Below are 16,880 nucleotides of genomic sequence, written 5' to 3'. Positions count from 1 at the left end.
GCCATTATTTTAGGATTTATTTTTAAATCAAGACTGATTTCAGGAGCCATATTTGTGTCTACAGACAACATCAAGCAAGAGAAAGAAAAGTGGTGAAAAGAAATTTGTTTTCAAGTTGCCAATCGATAAAGTTTCAGTTAAAGAAATATACAGAAAATACACACCAAAAAATCCACCATAAAAATCATGTATACCATTGGAAAAGATAGTATACTAGAAATATTAGTTCCACGACTCCTGATGGATTGCAAGTACCAACCATTAAAAGTCGATACTGTCAGCCATGTGGCAAATTTATTGGCCTAATGTGTTTATACAGTGTGTCTAGGTTAGGCATAATTTCACTACTTTCATAAAGCCCAGCTTGGGCTTAATGAAAGAAAACCTACGGTGGTAACAGGAGCAATCTGCAAAGTTGCAGAAGTGAGATACTCACTGGGTTGCATATAGGAATACGTTACTGTGTGTTGTCCCACTCCAGACCTAAAATGGCTGTTTTGCAGGGGATGTTGTTGCCTGGTGACCAAAAGTGCATCTCCTAGGCCACAGAGGGATGTGAACATTCAGAAATTGATTTGTTCCTGTTGCTCTTGAGGAGACCATACCCGTAAAATAGATTAGGCCAGCACATAATCATCTATGCATTCTTCTTGCTGGCATGCTTAAACTTGACATTGAAGGTAGGCCTGTGATTTTGAGCTACTTCCCAACCAGGCAAGGGAAAAACAGAATAATACCTCATGCGCTACTGCCCACAGAATATGACAGTAGACCAAGCCTCAGCTACTGTGAGACTGCAAGACACCCCTGCTTCAATTAAGTCTGTGTTGTACATCTAGCCTGTTCCGGTGCAACCTCCCAGTTGCTATCAGGCTCTCTTTCTTTCATTAGAATCAAGTAGTTAATTAGCCCCAGCCTGTCCTCTCTCCTTCTCTCTTTCCCTTTAACGCAGCAGTAATGATGTCTAATTACCAGCAGCAGTGGATTACAGCACCATCAGGAGCAAATCTCTCTGGCTGACAGCAAAGCTGAGCAGCAAATCTTAAACCTTCAAGGAGAGAATAATTCCTAATGAAGTATTTGAATATTTGCTTATTTTTGACCAGCTTGTGACTGTAGAGTCCAACTTGTAATTTCATCCATCCTGTTACTGCAGAGGGAGCGCTCATGCTGCCAGCAGTGATTAATATTAAATTGAAATTACTTTTACCTATGGTGAGATCAAGTGATGGGCAAGAAGAGGGAGAGGATGAGGGAGAGATTCACAGTTTGGGGATCTGTTACTCTTTGTGGCTCTCTCTGCGGACTGGACAGGCTCAAATGTATGGGATAACAATCAGAGAAAAAAAAAAACCAGTGGGGATGTTTCTAAATGGTCATAAATTAATAAACTCTTAAATAATTAGTAAGAATTAAAGAAATGAGAGAATGGGCTTTCAAGGCTTACAAACAATTACTGTCTGATGAAAATCCCATCTTTCCCCCTGGTAACTTATCATTCCCGGCGGGGTGAAACCCTAGGCCTCTTGAAGTCAATAGGAGCTTTGCCACCGGCTTTCTGTGGGCCAGGGTCTGCACCCCTGTCATGTCAAAGGGGTTATTTCTGAGCCTTCAGCACCTGGCAGGTGCTGCCCCTGCCCTGGCAATAGCTCATACAAACCATTGCCACCCTACTTAAATACTCCTCTGCCTCCTGTGATGGGATAGTGACACCAGATTCATGGGTTTAGGAGGGGAGGCAGCATTTGTTTCTCAGAGCTGAATGTTGTATGAGAGTGCTGAGTGTCACCTTTTCTCATTTATGTTGGATAACAGATTGATGTTGGCCAGCAGGAGGGAATTTTACCTACATGCAAGACCTTTTCTGTAAGGGTTTATATGTCATTGTTTAAGTAATGTACAGATATTCAGGACTGGTCATGCTAACTTTCCTTTCTTGATTTTATTAGCAGGTATCCTTATTTTATTAGGATTTTAAAATTTTGATTATTTGATCTGAAAATAAACTAGAAGAGGGGATGCAAGGTGGGACTCCAGGCTTTCATGGCCTAGCAAAGGTGAGAGAAAATAGACAAGTTGATCATCACTGAGTCTTGTGTTTCAGAGGCCCAGAACAGCACCTAATTTTTTAAATTCTATCATGTGAAATATAGGTTAGCCTTTTTATTTAGTAGCGCAGTCAATGTAATTAAAAAAAAAAATACTGAATTTGCTTACAGTTTTGAGCCTGCAATGAAAAGGGTAGTCTTAGGAACAAACAATCTTGCCTACTGGATCTCCAAAATTATTATTTCAGTAAGTAGAAGAGACTTTAAAAAATATCGACCTAATTGGAGACTTCTGCTTTAGACAACATTTTCATTATAAATTGTATCTGCAGTACCCTCTGGGGTCAGAGATTAGCAATCAGTCATCTAATGGTAGAACAGAAATCTGCCAAATAACCTGAAGGTTAGGCAGACCTAGAACGTTTCGGTGAATAAAAACCATAGAGAGGGAACAAACTCTGTCCAGAGCTTCTCTTTCACTTTCCATCTTCATATTTGTAAACTCCTTAAAATTAATTTCCCACCTCTGCCTCCTCGCAGGCATGACGGCGCTGATGACAAGGGGGCAAATACAAGCCGGCCCCTGGGAATGCCCAGGTTTATGACTTCAGCGAGGCAGAGAGCAGCAGATTTCCCCGGCAGCCTACGTCACAACCCAACCCAGAATACTTTCCAAGAAGCCCCCTTTGCTGCGCCACCCAGCAGCCTTCCCGTTAGGTCAGAATAAGCTACCACTCAAAAAAAAAAAAAAAAAAAAAAAAAAAAAAGAAAAGAGAGAGAAGAATATTGCTCACCCAAGCCAAATGCCCAGGCAGGGATATTTTTAATTGCCGGGTTTCCGTTCTCAGCTCCCCCTTCCCCACCCGCCCCACGCACAGACAAAAGAAGCTTAGCTTGCGTGACCCAGAGCGTAAGAAGTAAGAATAATGGTACATTTAAGAGAGTTCAATAGGCAAAACCTACTTGCAGCCAACAGTCCCCATCTTCTTACATAGGAAAATCTGTCGCTTCTGCCACCACCAAGCATAATAGCTCTCCCGCTGTCAGACCTGCACCGAGCTCTGCAGCTCCAGCGCCTGCCGGGGGATGCCACGCTAGCCTAGCGCATCAAATTGAGTTTTAAGCCTTATGGCTGCGAGACCCGTGCAACCCTCAGCAAGAGGAACAAAATAACACCCTTCCTTCGGTCATGCGGAACCCTCTCTCCCTTTGTTGAGCATCCATCCTCTCCCCCCGCCGCCGTTACTATCGCAGCCGGCGCTTCCCAGCCAGCCGGGGACAGTCGTGCCGCTCGGCGGCTCAAGGGCTGCGGGCTAACAATAAAAAAAATAATTAAAAAAAAAAAACAAACAAAACCAAACCCAACAACTGATATCCCGGGGAAACCCCCCCAAATCACCGACCGGCGCCACGCTTGGCTTTGTGCCAGGCAGGCTACCCCCGTGCGCTATCGATCAGCCCCGCCGGCGGCGGGGGGCCGCTGCCCGGGGCGGCGGGGCCCGGCACAATGGCCGGAGCGGCGGCGGCGGCGGCGGCGGCGGCGGGACAATAGCCCACCCCAAACCCGCCGCGGCGGCCCGGAGGGGGACGGGGGGACGGGGGGGACGAGGAGGACGAGGAGGAGAACGACACCGACCCGGCAGGGTGTGTTGTGCGCACGATCGCTTTAAATAAAAGGACCCACAAAGACCTCGGCGGTGTATAATGTGACAGGCAAACGCAACATGGTGATGATGACTTGGGGGAAGAGGGAGGAAGGAGCCAACTGTGGCTGCGGCTCCCCCTGTGCCTCTCGCTCCCGGAGCGGGCTGCAGCGGCCGACATAGAACAAGGAAGACAATTCTCTACTAACCGTGGTTTTGACTGGCACGTACAGCACTTGCTTCCCTCCTCCAGCACCACCACTGACCTCGTCCGAGTTGCCGAGCTGGAAGCCTTTAGATTTGACCCAGAATTTGAATTTGGCATTATCCGTGGAGCTCGACTCGGAGCCGTTCAGGAGCTGGACGATCCGGTCGTATTTTTTACGGGTCACCGTCTTGGTTTTTCCTGAGTCCCCGTAAGTCCTGAGACACCAGTCTTGAAACTGGCGGTACATGTCCCGGTCGCCGCTCTCCATAATCTCCTAGTACACACACGCACACATGCACACGCCGGGGCGCACACACACACACACACACACACACACTCTCGCACACTCACTCACTCTCACACACTCACACGCACACACACAGACACGCGCGCACACACGCGCGCACACACGCGCACGCCGCCCCGCCGCGGGCCGGGGTGCGGGGCCGGGCCGCCCCGCCGCACTTTGCACCTGTTCACCCAGCGCTCATGAAAAATGCATCCAGCTCCGAGCCGGGGCGAAGGAGGTCCCGGTGCAGGCAGATCCCAGCGGGGTTTTTTTTGTTGTTGTTGTTGTTGTGGTGGTGGTGGTGGTTCGGGGGGGTGGGGGGGCCGGGAGGGGGATGGGTGAGGGGGGGCAGCAATCAATTCAGTGGTGTGGCAATGTTCTCCTTCATTATTTCTTTTTTTTTTTTTTTTTTTTTTCACAGGAGGCAAAACGGGTCTGGTGGAGGCTCCTCTTATCCTTCCACTGTACGTGATCAGTCTCTTTAATAATTGTGCAAGGCAGGACTATCCCACTGGCTCCAGCAGCGTCTCACCCGGAGAGGGTTCGGGTGGATAAATAATTAAAATCCTATCCCACGGCTTAGCGAAGAGAAAAGAAAATATTGACTCGGATCCTTCTTCTTTTCCATACATCAGCTGCACCCGTATTCACCCTGCATAGTGCAGGTGAAGGAAGGGGGAAAAAAAAAAAAAAAGAAGAAGAAAAAAAAGCCCACCCTCCTCCGCCCCGGCAGCCCTCGGCTGCCTTCTCGAAAGGCTTTCTGTCTCTGTCCTGGCGGGCTGTGCCTCTCCCTAAAGCAGCCTCGCCGCGCAGGATGGAGGAAGCACTGAAGGGCAAACTGGTCTCTTCGCTCCCCCTTTATTCCAGGGCTGGGCGGCTTTGCTTTAGATATCCCCGCTCCGGGCATGAAGGTACTGGAAAGAAAGAAAGTTCTTACCTGCTATTTTCTAAGCCTAATACATCCGATCCGCGTTTTAAGCACATATTTTCTAATTTATATTAAAAAAAAAATAATAACGGTCTGTGAGCATTTCACTTCCTCATGTTCAGTCCCACTGAATTTTCAGATGCCCTTTTAGAATTTTCCTCTATTTATTTACTTAGCAATCCCAGCAGATGGAGGAAAAAAATAAAATAAAAAAAAACAACCAAAAAACAACCAGATATATACGAGATAGGCTCGGATATTGGACCAGAGGAGAGAGAGATCAGTCCCAGGAGGATGTTGGTAAAGGAAAGGAGGCGGCTCTCGGTTGCTCTGCCAGTGTAATGATGGTGCTCACACATGTAGGACTCCTCGGGTGCGGGGTATCCTTTGGTCTCTGGGCTAAACTGGGCTACAAGGCATTCAAGTAAGTTTGCGTGCGGATGCTGAGCAAAACCCCCTCTTTTAAAGGGGGAAGAAGAAGAAAAAAAAAGCAATCTCGGGGGTTTTTCCCCCTCCCTTTGCCACAGTTTCAGTTCACGCCGGAGATTTCCGCGCTCTCCCCCGCCGCGCCAACCAGGACAGCCCCTCCGCGGGGGGAAGGCTCCGCGGCGGCGCTTTCCTCTCGTCGCCTCTCCGCGGCCGCGCCCGCCCGCGCCTCCGCCATCCAGCGCCCGGCTCCGCGCCCCCGCCCGCAGCCGGCACCTCCGCGGCTGGGGCACGCGTCCGACCCGGGCCCGGCCGCCGCTTGCGCGCCGCAGGCCGCGCACCACCGCTCCGCTCCGCTCCGCTGCACCTCTCCCCGCGCTGCGCTGCGCTGCGCTCCGCGGCGGGCTGGCGGCGGCGGCGGCGGCGGCGCACCGGGCCGGGCCCAGCGCCGCTCCGCGCCCCCCCCCGCGCCCTGATTGGCCGCCGGGACAAAAGTTTCTGTGGCGACGGCGGCGCGGCGCGGTGACGGGCAGCGCTGTCCCATGTCGGGATGGCGCGCGCGGCGCCCCCGCCTCCGCGGGCGCGGCGGGGCGCGGAGGACGGCGCGCACCCGGCCGCGGGCCGCCCGGGGCGGGGGGGGGGGGGAAGAGGGGAGGGCAGCGTTTCCATGGCGATGTCTCCGGGCGCAGCAGCCCCCCCCCCGCCTCCCCGCGCGCAGACGGAGCGAGCGGATCAGCTGACACATCATTAGCTTAGGACCTAATTATTGCTTATTGGAGCAAGAAACGCGCGCAGGGCCGCGCCGGGGGGCTGGCGGCCTCCGCCCGTCCGTCCGTCCGTCCGTCCGTCCCCCCCGCCCCAGCCGCCGCCGGCCCGCGCACGCCGCAGCCGCCGGCGGAGCGGGGGAGGAGCGGCGGCACCGCGCACTTTGCGCCGCACCGGCCGGCGGGGGCTGCGGCGGGCCGGGCGGGGGTCCCCGCGGGGACACGTGGCCGCCGCCGGGCCGGGCTCTCCCTTGGAAACGGAGAGCGAAGCCGCTCCGCGGCCCGGCCGCCTCCCCCCCGCCGCGGCCCGGCCCCCGCCCGGCGGAGCGGAGGGGCCGCGCTTCCCCCGGCGCACCGCCCCCCCCCCTCCCCCGCCGGCGCTTCCCCGCAGCTCCTGTCGCCTGCGGGACCCTCCGCGGCGGCTCCGGGGGGGGGGCGCGGCCGCGGGTTGGGGCCCCGGCGGCGGAGGCTGGGGGGCTCGGGCGGCGGGAGCGGCGGCGTCGCAGCCCGCGGCTGCGGCGGGGCAGGGCGCCGCGCTTCCTGGCAGCGAGCGGCCGCCTGACGGTTCGGCGTTTGTCCCGCGGCCGTTGGGTGGGAGGGGAGGCCGGCACCGGGTGAAACCCGGGCACGTGCCCTTGTCTCTCCGGCGGCGCGGAAATGAAGGGGGTTGTGGGCTTCCCGAGCTTTAACCCGGCGTCCTCCGCTGAAATCTTGCCTGTGCCTGGGTTCGCGGTCACTCGGGGCCTGGAAGGACGCGGTGCAGAGGATGCGAATCCAGCGCTGTGGATTTTTTTCCTGCCCAGGCCTGGACAGGGACGAGCACCCTCCGCTTTCACCACCTCGCACCCCGCGGGAAAAGGCTGCCGCGGCCCGCGGTCCCGGCAAAACCGTTCACGCCGAGCCTGGATTTCTAGTGCAGAAAGGGAAGGTGCTAAGAGAGCTGGGAGAGGCCTTTCCTCGCGCACCCCGGCCGGACCGCAACAGCCCAGCAAGCCGGCCCCACGCGTGGGCACCTCAAGCCGGCCGCCATCTCCCCGTGCGTGACCCAACTCGCCCGCACCGTGGCCGCTCTGCTCTCTCCCTCCCCCCGGTCCCGTGTTTACTCTCTGCTTTTCTGCTTTCTGTCTAGAAACACCGCCGCAGACGCAGGCGAAGCCGGGAGAAGACTGTTGTTTAAAAGCAGCGCGCTGAAGGATGCTTGTCTTGCCAAAACCTTTCCTGGCATCTGTAAAATCTGAGAGGACAAGCTGGCACAATGGGCGGAGAAAAGCAGGACTTAGAGATAACCCAGGGAGGCCTGAGACTTTTTGTTGGCCACGGGGCCCGTAAATTATCTTGGCAGCCCCATTTTAGTGTTAGAGGAGCGCGGGACTCCCGTCCATCACAGGATCTGGAGGAGAGGCAGTAACAAAGGAACTGCTGTGCAGAAGGGAAGCGAGGGGAACCTCGCTGAACCCTCACCCAGCAGGCTTTATGAGATGTAACATTACTTTAATGTGCCATTATATCTGCATTTAGAAAAAGGGTCATAACATAGATTGGGCTGCACTGCTAAACAATTCTGTCAGATAATTGTTCTCAAACCAACCTCCTGCTGAGGGTCTCGGTAACTTCCATATCACACTGATACCGTGCTACGCCTGAATCCCAAGTAAGCTCACAAAGCAGGGGGGGGAAGGAGGAAGCGATGTAGCCAGGAGTGGTGATACAGACAGTTGTAGCATGGATGAGTGAAATGCTTGAAATAATATCGCAGGAGCACTTTAGTGTATCAGAAAATAATTCCATATCCAGGAGTACCGCTTTGGATCATGTAAAGAGCCATATGCCTTCTCAGCAGAGACAAATTCCTAAATTCAGCTGAGTTTGGATCGTGCCTTAGAAAAACCAGAAATAACTCATTATTTTTTCAAACTGTTTAATGACAGGAGAGAAACAAAAGCGGATGGAAACCAACTGTGGTGTGGAGTGGGGATGGAGTGTAGAAACTAGCATAATATTTAACTCAGCTGGATTTGTCTCTTTGTTTTACAGTTAGGACGTTTGATTTGTGTTGGTGAAAGGTATGGATGTTTTTTTACTGCTTCCATTCAATTACGTGGGCAGAAGTCCTAGGAGCATCCTGGAACTCCACTGTGCCAGGCAATGGATCAGCACAGGACACAAAAATGATGCTTACCATGAAGAATTTGTGATCTAAATACGGTCAATTGCATGGTACACGACTTAACTTTTAAGTAGATGTACATTATAGAATATATCTGCATAACCTGTACTCATTACATACATCCATATATATATATGTCTATAGTAATTTCAGCAGAATTATACGATGAGTTTAGAATGCAAATTTTTAATCTCCAATTTTTAAATCATCTGAGACTCTGAAATTAGAACTGTGAGATTATGTTTAAATAAGGAAAATTGCATGAGGTTTGGTTCACCGTTTCGGTTTTATGGTATCAGAATTTACAGGGTTTAATAACACAGACAGGGATCTCCTTGCAATGAAAAGGGCTTGCACAGATCCTCCTTCTGTCAAGGCTTCTAGTGACAGCCCATTACTCAGCTGAACTTGAAGAATCTCCCCTAGCATCCTTGAAGGAAAGGGGTTGTGTCGGTCTTTCGGTGCCACGGGCTGAGGCTCTTCTGCATGCTGCAGAACTCACTCGGCTTTGTCGGAAAACGAAAGTTTCTGTCCTCTGGTTTGGAGACAGCCTTCCTGTGGCAAATCTGTGCCTTGCTGGATTGTTTGCTCTTGCAGCCAGCCCGAAACAATACAACACCAACAGATGTGTGAACTTTTCCATTCAGTGTAATGAAGTGTTAGTTGCAAAACAGAGTTTTGGCGATTTAAATTGCCTCATGTGCATCAGGCTGTGAAAGAGGTTTAAAATAAATCATGAATAAGTTATAAATATTGTGTTTGTGGAATTATCAGCTCTAACGAGTCCACTGGCAATAGAAAGTGAAGGCAGAATGGGGCCTAATGTCTCTCATTAAAGTTACCAGTGTTTCTATATGAAATTACAGCGCTGTGGTGATGTAGCACTGAGTCCATGGAAAAAGCTGAGAAGACACTTTCAAGTTTTTAAAACTTGCTGAAAAAAAGAGGAGGCTTTTGGCTGAAATCTGTCATCTGACTTCTGCCAAAGAGGAGCGTTTAGAAAACGTGCACCATAATATTTCAGGACAGTGCTTGTTATGGAGTTACTGGTTGGTTAAGAGTAGCCTTTGAGGGTAAGAATTTTCTGTCTCTTGTTTTTTTCTTCACCGACATAGTTAGAAAAATGATTTTGACACTTCTAACTTGCCATGTCCGTGAGTTACGAGGGAAAGTCTGCGTTCTGTGCAGAGTGAAAATCTTCTGTGCTGAACTGAGAGAAGATGTGCTGTGGAATAAAGAAACCGCAACTCCAAATTATTTATTTTAAACTGCATACCTGCTAGCACTTTTCCTCTTTGCTGGAGACAATTTCAGTGGAAGTCTTCTCATGCCCTTTCCAGCCCAGTGATGGCAGTACCGATGAGTGATGGCAGCCCTGCCGCTTGTGAAGGCAGAAGTCAGTGTTCACGCACTGCATGGGCTTGTCTGTGCTGTCTTCCTTTAGTCTCGGGTACGTGACAAAATCCCCAAGCGGTCGGATGATCAGTCACCTCATTACACTTGGGGAAGTAGGACTCTTGCCGTGACATGGCTTCCACAAGGAGAAAATAGTCACCGTTCCACCTACTAATATTACTGGCAAAGGACCGTTCTAGAAAGTTGTTCTTAATGATAACTTCAAGGCATTTGCTGCTTAGAAGATCAGAAACTGGGGCGGTTGAGACTTGGTGGTCTTAATGTATGAAAACTGCAAGCAAATGAACACCTCCTGGTTTTTGATTTATCTACTGAGTGAGCTATCATGAAGCAAAGCCTAAACTATTCATCACTGTTGAATATAAATGTTTCCTACAGATTCTCTATTGTTTCCAATTCCAATATTCTTCTCTATTTTTTTCAGTAGGTTTTGGTCAGTTACTGCTGAGTTTGGAAAATTAAGAGGGGGTAGACCAAGGCAATGACTCGGGGATGGATTATAAGAACATACTAGACTGCTAAACCTTTGGGGGAAAGAGGCTGTATGTTCCTGGGTTTATAAAGAAATGGGAGAATGGTGCCATAATTCTGGCTGGGAACTTTTCACATAGAGTGATGTTGATGACCCTAATGAGAATAATATTGGGATATATTCCATCTTTGCTTTTTAACGATCTTGTTTGTAGACATTTGGAATTTCTTACGGAAAATACTCAAACTCTCTTGCCCTTAACTGCAGTTAGAAAAATTCAGACTCTGCTTCGTTCTACAAAGCTGCTTTGCTTTAAGTAGCAGTTCTGCAAAACATAACTTCACATATTTCTTTTACTCTATGCTTTATTACTGAGAATATTTGCATGAAAACAGGGTCTTTGTTTAAAAGTTCCTGCTTTTTATTCATCACAGCTCGTTGGGTTGGAAGCAATTACGATACCCTTTGCAGAAGGCTCCGATCCCTTCAGAGCAGGAAAATATAAGCAGGAATAGACAAACTTTCAAGAATCTAAGCTCTTGTTTTCATGCAAATGACCTCATTTCCTTAGTAATAAAGAAAGGAAAAGGGATTAAATATGTAACATACAGTGGAAAAAAAAGAATGTTTCAAATGTGTTAAGGTTTGCATATGGGCATCGAATGTTTTTTAATGTTATAATGATGCCTTACATTCAACTTTGCTTGCTTTTATCCTAAAGGAAAAGGTGTGCACAAAGGATTTTTTTTTTTTTTTTTTTTTTTTTTTTTTTTTTTTTTTTTTGTGTAGGATTTTTTATTCTTTCTACAGGTAACATATCTTTCTCAGCTAGAGCAACACTAATATAAACCAGCTACTGGAATATCACCCAGTGTGTTGCCTAAGCCAAGGCAGGACTAACAAGGCAGTTCTGAAAATGCTAGCAGCCTATCTCTGTTAACATTCTCAACTTTATTGCCGTGGAGGAAGATGTGATAATTGGAAATTTTTCCAGAAAGTTCCAGATATGGCTCTACAGCCGTTGTGTCAGGCACGACTAGACAAAGCCAAGAGCAGAGCGGAGTGTGGTTAACCAGCTGGCACTGTCCTCCTTGCAACAGCAGGAAACTGTGGAGGAAGAAAAAAGAAGAGGATTACTCAATCTGAAATATTTGGCAGAATACAACATTAATCCCTCCCCAGTATAAAAGATCATCCAAATTTTACTTTTGCATATGATGTAAAAGTAAAATCCAAATTTTACTTTTGCATCAGCAGCATAGGGCCCTCCCACCACTTCACAACATTAAAGGGATTGCTAGCTAAAGACCAAGATGGAAGAAATGAGTGTCAGCTCATGTTGCAGATACTACTTCCTTCACTATTTTATCTTTTTTAGCTCCCTGACCTAATTGATCTTGCTTCACAGGTGAAATTTGTTCAAAGTACTTCCCAAATTTCTGCCACTGTATTTTTAATATAAGCCAGCCATGCTCTTTAAAGGAAAACACCATGCACATTTTGGAGTTATATGTCTAGGGTCATAAAATGGTCATAAAAAAGTGCCCTTTCAGAAACTGTCATAACTGGTAGCTTTTGACTTGGTAATGTTCGGTGTCCTGAATAAAGTTGTCATCAAAACACCACATCCAGAACAGTATAAATAGTATCTGCCCTCCTGCAACTTTTCCCCACTCACCAACTGCAGCTTATCTATTGCATACTTCTTAGGCTGGTCTCTCTGTTGCTGTTAAAATACTGAATAGATTTTACTCAGTATAACCCCATTCCGAACAGTAACAACAGAAGAAAGATCATTAATTTTAAAAAGTAAACACAAACAACCAAACTGATTAAATAAAAAGAATTCTCAGAACAACTGGGTATTTACAAATAGAATTGGGGTGTGGTTCTCCATTAATTTACGGCAAGTAAAATTGGTTCAGACCCAAGAAGTAGGTTTGGTTTGGTTTGGTTTGGAGGGTTCTCCTGGGTTTGTTTGTTGGTCTGCTGCTTTCTGTGTACTCTGCATGACTGGGTTATTCCTCACCCCTCAGGAGTGAGGAGAGGACCTCTGACCAGGAAAGGTCCCTACCCCCTGTAGGGCAGCGGGACACTGCCACAAATCAAATTAGGTAGAGAATTTCAAGGCAGCATATGTAGAAAATGCCCAGGATAGGGAGCTGGAGATAGTTGTCATTGTGTCCTGCAGGTCTCCTAGCTTGGGCCTGCAGGCCTGGAGAGGACCTCCTCACAGGTCCCATCTACTCTAAGTACCTTGTAGCATTTAGTCAAGGACAAAACACCTATTCCATATTTCTCCTATGCGCCAGGGCTCTCCCAACCCTTTACGTCAATCTGGAAACCTGCAGATAGAGGCAAAAATCCACAACAGTTTGCAGCAGCAGGGAAATAGTTGTGGCTCTCTTGATTTCTAACTAGCTGTGCCCTACTGCAAGCAGTGCAGCAAGGAGGCACCAAGTGTGAAAGATGACAGCACTCAGGAATTAAATGAGGTATGAGCCCAGGACTGCCCCTCTGTGCTCTGTCTCCGGAGATCTGCCAGAATCACGGCGTTTATCTGTACCAAGACCTTGCAGGTTATTTGCTGTTAGAAGGAGGTTCATTTAGACCTCAGTGTGCCTGAGGTCCTTAATCCCATATTTGTGTTACTTCGAACAAAATCCACATTCGGAGTCTTAAAACAGTGGAGCTGGAGCTGGACATCACTGTGACCAATCTGCCCAGGCACCTGTTTGATACAGCCCCTCACTCTGTGCTGGGATATGGAAAGAGAGGTAGAGATGGAGCACGAGGCAGCAAAAATGCCTGGTTTGTGTCAGGAAGGACTTCTTTTAAGCAGTGCCATTTCTCTACCTGCTGTCCCCAACCTTTTAATGACCACTCTCTAGTATATAAAGCAATGCAGAAGTGGCTTTAACAAAAATGATCCTGGTGCCTTATATTTTGGATGCTTACAAGTCTCCAAGGTACCTCTGAGACTTGTCCATTGCTGCTAAAGCCTGAGTGATTCACCTGAACCAGGAAGTTCTCTTACATCATTTTGATTTCTCTCTTCCCAAAAGGAAAAGACCATCTGAAAAAAAACCAGCCCATTGGGTAATGCTTCAAGGCTCTGAAACAGAAAAAAATGCTTAGTGAAGAACCTCAATAGTGACAGCAGTATGCCTGAAATGGGAAGGATTGCATGAATAGTTATATTTATGACCACTATCCCATAGAGAGCAATGCTGCCTTAGCAAAGTCCTCACTCTGTTTAACACATACTGAACTTTGCAGTGTTAAGCTCTATATATTTTCATACATTTCCAGTTGAACTTTGCATATTGGTTTTTATGAAAGAAAGTAAAACTGGAGCTCCTTGTACTTCCCACAGCCATTTTTTGAACCAGAGGTGTACTTTGTTTTCTGAAGTTGATATCCCCATTCAAACAAGTACACGATTGAAAATGTGTTCATGTGTGAAAAAGCCATATGCAGTGTTGAAATTCTGGCCAACTTGTTATACAGATACTACATGCCAGAGAAATGATGACTCAGTAGGGGAATTTTACTCATCGGGTAACACACTCAACTTCCTAAGCAAAATCTTGCCTTCGCTACTCTCAGTCATGCCAGAGACCAGGGAGATAGAGATGTACATGGCCATAGAAGGGGTAGCTTAGGAAGCTATTCTACTGTTTCTGCTGTTTGTTTTTGGTTTGCTTTGGTTTGCTTTGGTTTGTTTTAAAGATATTTACTCTCTCTGTAAGCTCAAGTATGGCCATGGTGCTTTCCAGTCTCTGATGGGAAGGAAAAGGCCATTTTGGCCTTTGCCTCCAAACTTGCAAGACTCCCCGCTCTGTAACCACCCACTCTGTTGTTCTGCTTAGCATGGTCAGAAAGCTACCTGTTGGCATATTAGTGACTTTCTATTTCATGTATTCATTTATCAGAGGAAACAGGAAAAGAACATAGGCTAGACCAGAACTTGTCCGTCATACATTAGCTCATTCTGGCTGGCCCAATTGTTCACCTTGCTTTTTCTATCTTTTTTATTTACACATCTGGATTCATGAAAAAGGCGATCCCCTAGCCCACCACTTGCTACAGGCCTCTGAGAATGAATTAAAATACAATAAATCAATCTGTAGATGCAGTATCCCTAGAAAACAGACAGCAGGTTTGCAAACATACTGCAGGAAATAATTGTGGTGTGCTGAAGGCAAACTGTGTCACTTCTGTTCTCAAAACCATCCCAAAGCACAGGTACAACACAAGAAGTTCCTCATCGGCCTGTTTTAAAGAGCGAGCGTGAAAAATATCCTAAAGGATAACTAAAGGTAAAAGACCTTTCCAGATACCACTCTGTCTGTAACTCTCTGGTATTGCTGGGTGTCCCAAATGGGAAAGGAGACACATCCAGAAAGACTACGTGGAGTGTTGTAGAAAAATCCCAATATCTTCAATTCTGTCTGGGAAACCAAGCAACGGTCACAGACCTTGGAGTACACATGAAAACTGGTCTGTTAAGGGGGGTTGCTGCATTTTGTTCTCCATGTCTGAGGCGCAGTTTAGTGTATCTAGAGAAGCCGTTTACATGTGCCTCTTCTTCAGAGAAATCAACTTCTCTGTTGCACACAACTCCTGCCAGATCAGCCCCATTTCAGACTGAGCATAACTGTGCCTAGGATCTCCAGGCTCACTTCAGGACTCAGTATATACATTTGTAGTACTGGGGTCTTGTCCATATGTATAAAGGCTCTCTAAAAAAAAAAAAAATAATCAAGAGTAATGGTGAATAATCTGCTAAATGTAAATTTTCAGTCTGGGTATGTGAGTCAAAGGGTCAATGCCTCCTATCTACTGCAGGATTTCTCAGAGTAAAGCTGTGTTGCCTTTGTATCAGCAGAGGTGCAGTGGTGACTGAAGTAGTGTGCACTTTTGAGTCCACCATCAGCCGACAGAGAGGGCTTCAGAGAAGGGCTACAAGGGGGGAAGGGATGTCTTTCAATGAGAGACTTAAGTAGATCAATCTATTTAGCTTAGCAAAGACAAGGTTAAGGGGAGAGTTGGTTATCATTTATAAACTTCCCTTCTCCCTGTAGAAATAGAAGAGTAGAAATTTGATAATATATGGCATTTCAGTGAAGTGGAAAAAAGTCTGACAAAAAACGGTGAAATTTGAAACCAGACACATTTAAACATGGAAGGTAAGTAATTATTAGAACAATTTACCAAGGATTGTAATGGATTCTCCATCACTAGACATTTTGAAGCTGAAATTGATTGATTTTCTCAGAGAAATGCTCTAGTTCCTACAGGAGTTAATTCAAGAAAGTCCTGTAACCTGTGTAATACAGGACAAACATAGATGATCACAAATGGTCTTTCCAGCTTTATGATCTATAAACTTGCACCAAATAGCTAATGCATAGCTGCCTATGTCCTATATTCTCCTACTGTAACTAGTAAGTATGATTCAAACATCTTTCCCTTTATTTGCATTTGCTTGGGAAATGTACAGTGAAGGACAATAACATAAGCTCCATGCTTGCTGTTCAGGTGGGACATTCAGTCTGGCATATGGATTCAAAGATTTTAAGGCTGGGGAACCCCTAATCATCATCTAGCCTGAGTACCTCCAGCACAGAGCATTGCATTTCACCCCACCGTTCCTGCACTGCTTGAGGAGCTGACATCTAATTGACAGCAGCCGTTTCCAAAAGGCATGTGGGTTATAGCTCACCACGGGGGTGCAGGGGGAAGTGGGATGCCCCACTCCTTGTCCATCTCAGTGGAATGTGAGCTCCTGATTTTCCCAGGCTCTTTTGTAAATTACACCCCAGACCCAATTTAAGGAATGAGGTCCTGCCACTGCTGAAGCCAGCAGGCACCTTGACTTTGGTTTCACTGAATTCTACTGGATAAGCCAAAATGATGCTGCATTTGCCACACTGAAAATACACACAAAAAAATCAATTAATAGCTTTCCATGGATTTTGTTATGCAGAATTAAATGTAAAATAAGACACCATTGGACCTCTCTGACCAGGACCTCTCTATTCCTGATCACCTTTCACTGAGGTGTATGAAATAAGAAGGAAAAATCTACTTTAAACTAGGCAGACAATTTTTGTTTCAATATTTGTCCAAGATCTTCCCAGCCACTGCATCAAACCATACTGTCTAAATCTAGCAGAGTGTCTGTCTCTGAGCAGTGCTCAATGCAAATGTTACTTGACCTAGAAAATTACTGCTCACAAGGAAAAGGAGAACCCTTTCGATATTTTGATGGTAAGTCATGGAGACCAACTATACAGAGAACTGTAAATAAACATTACTTCAAAGTGTAGCTCTGGGCAGTTCTGTATAGTTCATCTGAAGCCATTACAACATACGTAGCTATATAAAAAAGTCAAGAAAGAGGAGGAAGTGTCTTTTATTACAGCTGGAAAAATGAATATAACAGTTGTTCTAATCTAAGAGGTTACTTTTTCCTGGAAACTTTGTGTCTTTGAACTGCCACGGCTACAATGT

At 47.2% G+C, this 16,880-nt stretch overlaps 1 protein-coding gene and 1 long non-coding RNA gene across 5 annotated transcripts in view; one reads left to right on the top strand and one right to left on the bottom strand.

The window, feature by feature from the left end:
- Positions 1–4,612, bottom strand: part of NOL4 (nucleolar protein 4) — a 196,952-nt gene extending 192,340 nt beyond the window's left edge. For 2 of the 4 annotated variants that reach the window (XM_030011980.2, XM_030011982.2), the window contains exon 1: positions 3,901–4,612. In XM_030011980.2, coding sequence (XP_029867840.1) covers positions 3,901–4,167 — 267 coding nt within the window. In that variant the 5' untranslated portion in view covers positions 4,168–4,612. Of the gene's footprint in view, positions 1–3,011; positions 3,445–3,900 lie in introns of those variants that run through there. The other 2 variants (XM_030011981.2, XM_030011983.2) reach the window with 2 other exon arrangements.
- On the top strand, positions 4,344–5,347 carry LOC115340404. The gene is made up of 2 exons (XR_003923043.1): positions 4,344–4,426; positions 4,610–5,347. It is a non-coding gene; the product is annotated as an uncharacterized LOC115340404 (long non-coding RNA).
- The last annotated feature ends 11,533 nt before the right edge of the window (positions 5,348–16,880 follow it).

The sequence above is a fragment of the Aquila chrysaetos genome, chromosome 4 (assembly GCF_900496995.4).
Source record: "Aquila chrysaetos chrysaetos chromosome 4, bAquChr1.4, whole genome shotgun sequence".
NCBI classification, from domain to species: Eukaryota; Metazoa; Chordata; class Aves; order Accipitriformes; family Accipitridae; genus Aquila; species Aquila chrysaetos.
The sequence above is the reverse complement of the archived record's forward strand: the minus strand, read 5'-3'. Positions and strand labels throughout refer to the sequence as shown.